We start from the raw sequence: 6,959 nt of genomic DNA, 5'->3' as shown, positions 1-6,959 counted from the left end.
GATCAGAGTAACGACAACCAATCAGAAACCGGTATCTGCCTCCGTTTGCGTCCGTTGCCTTGACTACAAGTTGTAGTCACATTCAGTCATTTAAAGTTTAACGTTTAGATGGAGCAGTGAGGTGAAGCAAGGTAAACAAATAAATAAATGTAGAATTATTAATAAAAACAGAATAAAAATAAAAACGGATTAAAATAAAGTGGCTTTCAAGCAATCAAAAACTTATAGCTGGTATTCAAAACCATACACAATTAGTATTCCGTAAATCAGAATGTGTCCAAAAGTATAAACCTAAGTGTATTAACGTTATATCAAATTTAAAATTCGATTATACAATAATGTAATAATAATTTAGCTTAATTTTATCATAATTGTATTCTTTATTTCTGTAAGAAATACAGAATATCATACACGTCAGTGGAAGGGCATAATAATTGAAGGTTTGTTCCGCTGTGGTGACCCCTGATGAATAAGGGACTAAGCGGAAGAAAAATGAATGAATAAATAATGAATTCAACATCAATTAACAACCCCGGAGCTTGCAAAAGCTGTCTTTGTCTAATGGTCAAATCTGTCTAATTGTTTATATCAGCTGTTGTTAAAGAAGTCAACAACACCACTAATGGAAAATGATTGAAAAGTATTTATTTATTTATTTATTTATTTATTTATTTATCTATTTATTTATTTATTTATTTATTTTATTATTCGCCTTGTAATTCCAAACCTTTTTATTTTAAAAGTTTCTATCAATATTTGGCCTCTTCTACAAAGCCCAATTACAGATTTCAGAGGATTTCTATGTTGTACATTTAGCACCATGGTCACTTTCTTTTGGGAAAGAGACGTGTTCATTTTTAAAAAGACTTTAAAGCCCATTTATTAACAAAAACTGTCAAAAATTCTGATAGAACCTTTTAAATGCAACAATATGGCGATATGATAGATCATTACTGACCATAGATATCTAAAATAAAGCTTTATATTACAGTGTTTCTCAATTGCTTTTCTCAATTCTTCATTTCTCATTTATAAAACAATAAGTTAAGGGGCGATGCATTGACACAGTGGGTAACCTCAAAGCAAAAAGGTCGCTGGTTCGAGCTTTAGCTCGGTCAGTTGGCATTTCTGTGTGGAGTTTGCATGTTCTGCCCATGTTGGCATGGGTTTCCTCCAGGTGCTCTGGTTTCTCCCACAATTCCAAAGACATGCTCTATAGGTGAATTGAGTAAGCTAAATTGGCTACAGTGTATGTGCGTAAATGAGAGTGTATGGGTGTTTCCCAGTGATGAGTTGCAGCTGAAAGGGATAAAACATATGCTGGATAAGTTGGTGGTTCATTCTGCTGTGGTGACCCTAGATTAATAAAGGGACTAAGTTGAAAAGAACATGAATGAATGTAATACATTTTTCAGACATGTACTAAAGTTCTGAAGTTCCAGCAAACAGTTGTACAATTTGATCTCATAGTTTAGAGCAGTGGTTCTCAAACTGTAGTAGTGGTACGCAGGCTTCCTTCTAGTGGTATAGTGGTATAATATGCCATATATGACATATAGCCTATATTTCTGATTCTGAGGTAATCTGCCATGTTTTTTTTTTAACTGTGCAGAGGTGTAGCTGCTTTACTGGGCCTACTACGCTATTGTATTCAATACTGTTCATTTTTTATGGTACTTGGAGAGACAATTTTTTTAGGTGGTGCTGATGTGGCAAAGCAATTGAGAAAGTCTGTATATTATGTAGTTTTATCATGTCTATGGTGTTGACATCCACGACGGCAGGTGACAGCAAAGCGCAGGCGCGAACCCCAGCGAAGAATCACCGCCGCTCCTCGTGAACGCGCACAGCGACAACAAATCCGCTATTAGAGGAGGACGCGCGCATAGTTTCTCCAAACAAAAACTATTGTGCGTTTAATACGTTTGGAGCAGTTTCGCTTTTTAAATCCATGACCGGAGGATGTACAACGTACGACTGTGATTGTACCGGGGATTCAAACATTTTACGAGCCTCAAACGAGACTTTATACAAATAGGAAGAGGAAAAACTAGGTGTTTTTACGGACCAGATTCATGAAACTCCGAAGGACAACAACACCAACCTCATGACTTATCCTGAAAGAGCCATACGCCGGATTTATTCCCTACAAGAATAAACTGCACACCGTAGATTAATTCATTTTAATGCTTTATTTTATTTTTAAATTATAGACCACATGTCTATGAGCCAATAGCAGCCAGAACCTTTTTCTTTGTTTGAGCATTTGTGCATATTATTGAACACTATATAATTAGTAGTGTAACATATCAAGTTCACAGATTTTAACGTCCAATAACGAACATGTGAACACTCAAGACTGTTTCCTGATTAGACAAGAGGCTGAATAGTTTGATTAGCCATGAAGATGCAATAAGAGCTGCGTTGCTTTACGCGCATTTAAACATCCACTGAAAGAAAATCTCTTGCTAACCATCCAGAAAAAAAGTCGTATCTGGCGATGTCCTTCTTTAATTTCCGAAAGATCTTTAAACTGGGGATAGAGAAGAAGAAGAAACAATATGATCACGTGCACAGGGACACAAACCCAGAGGAAATATGGGAGATTGTTGGAGAACTGGGGGATGGAGCCTTTGGGAAGGTGTTCAAGGTAAAACAAAATGTTTATTTTTTCCACAAATTAAGAGGTAGTACTTTCCAATGCAGTTATAACAGAGTTGTAATATTTTATTTTTCTGCTTCTCAGTCAATTTGACCGAGATTCTATCCATCCATCCTGTTGTATTAGTCTATCTGTGTATTTATTTGTCTGTCTACCTAAAATTTTCCCTGCCTGTCTATTTGTCTTTCATTCTACCTTTTTGTCTGTCTGTGTATTGACATTTCTCTGTCAGTTGTTCTAACACGATATCTTTATCTCTCTTTATCTATCTGCCTGTTGGTCTTTTATTAATCATTCTATCGCTGTTTCATTAACATTATTTGTCTGTCTATTGTCTGATATTCTTCCTATTTGTCTATTTGTAGGTTGAACATAAATTCTCTCTGTCCTTCTGATCTAAAATTAAATCGATCTATCTGTCTGTCTATCACGCATCCATCAATTTCATCTGACTATCATTATTTCATTTGTCCATCCATTCATCCAACCAAGCAACTAGCAAACTGTCTTACTATTGTTTACTAGGCTTGGGCCAGTATATGATTCTGATAGTATGATAACCTTGGATAAAAATATCACGGTTTCACAGTATTGTGATTACTGCTCTAAAATGTGTTATTTTTAAATGTCTGGTTAAAAAAAAAAAATAATAATAAAAATTACCCTTTTGAACACCATGTATTTTAATTTGGGGAAACATTTAAAGTATTTTGGAGCAGTAAACATGTCAGGCTAAATAATTCAAAGGAATCATTGACTTGTGCTGTCTTTATTAGTTTCAAAAACAAAGATTTCTTTACAATTTAAAATGGCATCTTTAAATATGTTTTCTGCTGGAGGTACTGTTGTCCTAAAAAATGGTAAATATACCATAGAAACGGTATAACGAAAAATGTTGGCAGATTTAAAACCTTAATTTTTTCAAACCGCTGTATACCTTGAAAACAGTTATCGTCCCATGCCTACAGTTCACAAAGACAATTTATAATTGATTAATATAATTTAGTTTATTAATTAATATAGTAACGTTTTCTGAATTCTTAAAGATTTATCCTTGACATCATCATCATCATCATCATCATCATCATCATGCGCATGGTTGACACTGACATGACCTCATCTCACCCTTCGGTTTCCAGTCTGCTTGATTGTTTTCTGGTCTTGTTCCAGTGAAAGCTTTCTTTGCCATGAGGCTTATTGTCGCTTAGGGTGATTTGCAGATTTAAGGACACAACCTCTATGCCAGGAGTGTTCCTGGAAGGCCCCTGTTCTGCAGAGATTAGCCTTAACCACCAATTACACACCAGAACCAGCTAACCAACGTCTTCCTACTCAGTATGGCCCAATTCCAAATGACACACTTCATTTAGATTTATGCTTGTGAACATGAAGGTGTGTTCAATTGACCCCTTTGTGGGACCCACCCCCAAAAATGTACACTTCTGGCTATTTATTCAGTAATTTTCCTTCGGCTTAGTCCCTTTATTCATCAGGGGTCGCCACAGCGGAATGAACCATCAACTATTCCTGCATATGTTTTACACATTGGATGCCCTTCCAACCCAGTACTGGAAAACACCCATACACTCCAATATTTACACACATACACTACAGCCAATTTAGCTTATTTAATTCATCTATAGCATGTGTGTTTGGACTGTGGGGGAAACCGGAGCACTCGGAAGAAACCTACGCAAAAACACGGGAAGAACATGCAAACTCCACACAGAAATGCCAACTGTTCTCTCGAACCTGCGACCTTCTTGCTGCAAGGCGACAGTCCTAACCACTGAGGCACTGTGCCACCCCCTATAGAGGTCAAAGAGGCATTAGGTCACAAAAGACAAGGGTTGCATCTGAAATTGCATACTTCCCTACTACTGTATGTAGTATGTGAGTCGAGTCGTATGTTTGAATCCATTGTATTCCATGTAATAAGTACCTGGATGACCTACTACTTCCAGTGAGATTCTGTAGCACACATTCAATGGACAGGGCTTGAATTGTGTCCGAACACTCTGGATACGGCACCTCTGAAATCTTGTCCTCATTTGTAAGTCGCTTTGGATAAAAGCGTCTGCTAAATGACTAAATATAAATATAAATATAAACGACTAAATATAAATATATAAATATAAATATATATAAATGATTAAACCCCCAGCTCTTCAATTTCGTCCTTCGTCTGCGCCATCCAACCTACCTGTCCCCTGCAGAATGATCTTATTTTGAATGTTGAAATTTTATAGTTGTATTACAACTATTATTATTGTTGTATTACAATATACTATTATTGTTTTTTTTATTTCTAAACAATTAAATTTTCTCAATTAAATCTATACATTCTCAAAGTTTGAATTTTTAAAGTGTAATTCCTAAAATTAAAAGCAGGTAAATTACTAATCAGATCAGTAGAATGCACCCGAGTCACAGAAATCTTTACATTTAGTCGTTTAGCAGATGCTGTTATTCACAGGCATTAAGCAACTCACCAAAAAAAGGTGATATTCACACAATGAAACAAATTCATGATTCTTTTTATTATTCCGAATCATCCTGTAGTAAACCGGCGGACTTTGACCTGGTTAATTTTTCACTACTGTATCACTTTAGCCTCTAAATACTGTAGATTACCTCCCGTTTACAAAAGCTGTGTGCTGGGTGGTATTGTTCAGTGACCTTCATTCCTCTGCACTCCAGAAAGATTCATTAGTATGAATGACACTGAATGGGATTTCTGTTGAACGCTGGAGTCTAATTAATGATTTTTACCTCTAACGAGCCTGCTTTGTAGGTTGCTGAAAGAGATTATGTGTTGAATCATAAAGTTTGCGTGTGTGTAAAGTCTGTATGTCACGCCTTAAGCATAATGTCTGATCTACACAGGTAGTTTAACATCAGGAGTACAATAAAAGATAACCTAATAAACAAGGTGATTGCATTGTCTATAAATATGTTGATAGGTAGTACTATAAATAGACTTTCAGTTTTATCAGTAAGAAAATATTTTTCAAAGTGTATGCCAACCAATTTTTTTTTTCATAAGACACTTGAAGGGACAGTTCATCTAATGGCTCATTTCCACTGGTACAGTACTGTACGATATGGGTCGGTACGGGTCATCTTTATCAGGCTTTCAAGATTTATTTATTAAATTTCTTTTCATGAGAAAATGAATTTGCTCGAAATAACGCAAAAACAACCAATTTTCACTTTTTAGTGAAATATGTGTGTCTTAGAAGTGATTTTAGCAGGGTGGGACATGTATAAGACTGTCAACATCTCAAAAATATGTTTTTGTGTTTCCTGACCCTTTAATTAACTCGCCTTCAGGCCATGGAAGACCATTTTTTTATTCAGTAAAACATTAAAGTCAGTCTGATGAGCCAGAAGCTGCTGATATATTTTATTAAAGGAGGCGGGGCTTTCTTTTCGTGCATCATTTCCTTATCGCAAACTAACGGTAAGAGGGGCTAAAAATAGTGTGGAAATTAAAACATTGTCCATTTTGTTTACACAGTCTGTAAAGTTCGCCTGAACCGGAAACTACAACCAACATTTATTAGTTTTGTGATGCAGATTCTAGAAAAATGTAATATTAAATGAGAAAACAGTGGGCGGGGCTTGTTTTTTTTACTGCAAGCTGATTGGATGTAGTGAAGTAGACATTTAATTCAGAAAGATTGAGAAGGGGGTTTGGCACAGTTATTACAGCAGTTATTACAGACTCTTCCTCTTCAACATTTGTATTTGTTGTCAAAACTGAAAGCTGGAGGGGCGTGGTTAAGTATGTTAGCCACACCCAATACCTCAAAATCACATAATCAGATCATTTAACTGAAAACAAACAGAAAGTTTGTTTTCTTACTATAACATACGTGACACTTATTATTATGTCTGCTATTTGTTACTATATAACTAATATAAAGTTTGTGAGATATAAGTGAACTTTCTGAATTTATGGACTTGAACCTTTATTTTTTTCAGGCACAGAACAAGCAGACTGGTATTTTTGCGGCTGCAAAGGTGATCGACACTAAAACTGAAGATGAGCTGGAGGACTACATGGTGGAGATCGACATCTTGGCATCATGTGATCATCACAACATCGTCAAGCTGCTCGACGCTTTTTACTTTGAGAGCAAACTGTGGGTGAGTTAGTGTTGGTTTTGTTTTTTTTATGGTGGTATTATACTGGTAGTATGGTAGTATTATATACAAAAATATGGTTATATTGTTTAATAATGTAAAATAAGAGATGGTTCACCAAAAAATATAAATGTTATGAGTAACCGAT

At 35.7% G+C, this 6,959-nt stretch overlaps 1 protein-coding gene across 6 annotated transcripts in view; it reads left to right on the top strand.

Annotated features, from left to right (window-relative positions):
* Nucleotides 1-4: 4 nt before the first annotated feature.
* slkb (STE20-like kinase b) overlaps nucleotides 5-6,959 on the top strand; it is a 44,682-nt gene continuing 37,727 nt past the window's right edge. For 4 of the 6 annotated variants that reach the window (XR_015475822.1, XR_015475823.1, NM_001328385.1 and 1 more), the window contains exons 1-2: nucleotides 1,847-2,650; nucleotides 6,650-6,814. Coding sequence is in view for 4 of the 6 variants with exons in the window: in NM_001328385.1 (NP_001315314.1) it covers nucleotides 2,501-2,650; nucleotides 6,650-6,814 (315 nt within the window). In the remaining 2 variants the exon portion in view is untranslated. Of the gene's footprint in view, nucleotides 132-1,846; nucleotides 2,651-6,649; nucleotides 6,815-6,959 lie in introns of those variants that run through there. The other 2 variants (XM_087236070.1, XM_087236069.1) reach the window with 2 other exon arrangements.

The sequence above is a fragment of the Danio rerio genome, chromosome 1 (genome assembly GCF_052040795.2).
Source record: "Danio rerio strain M-AB ecotype USA chromosome 1, GRCz13ab, whole genome shotgun sequence".
Classification (NCBI taxonomy): Eukaryota; Metazoa; Chordata; class Actinopteri; order Cypriniformes; family Danionidae; genus Danio; species Danio rerio.
The sequence above is the reverse complement of the archived record's forward strand: the minus strand, read 5'-3'. Positions and strand labels throughout refer to the sequence as shown.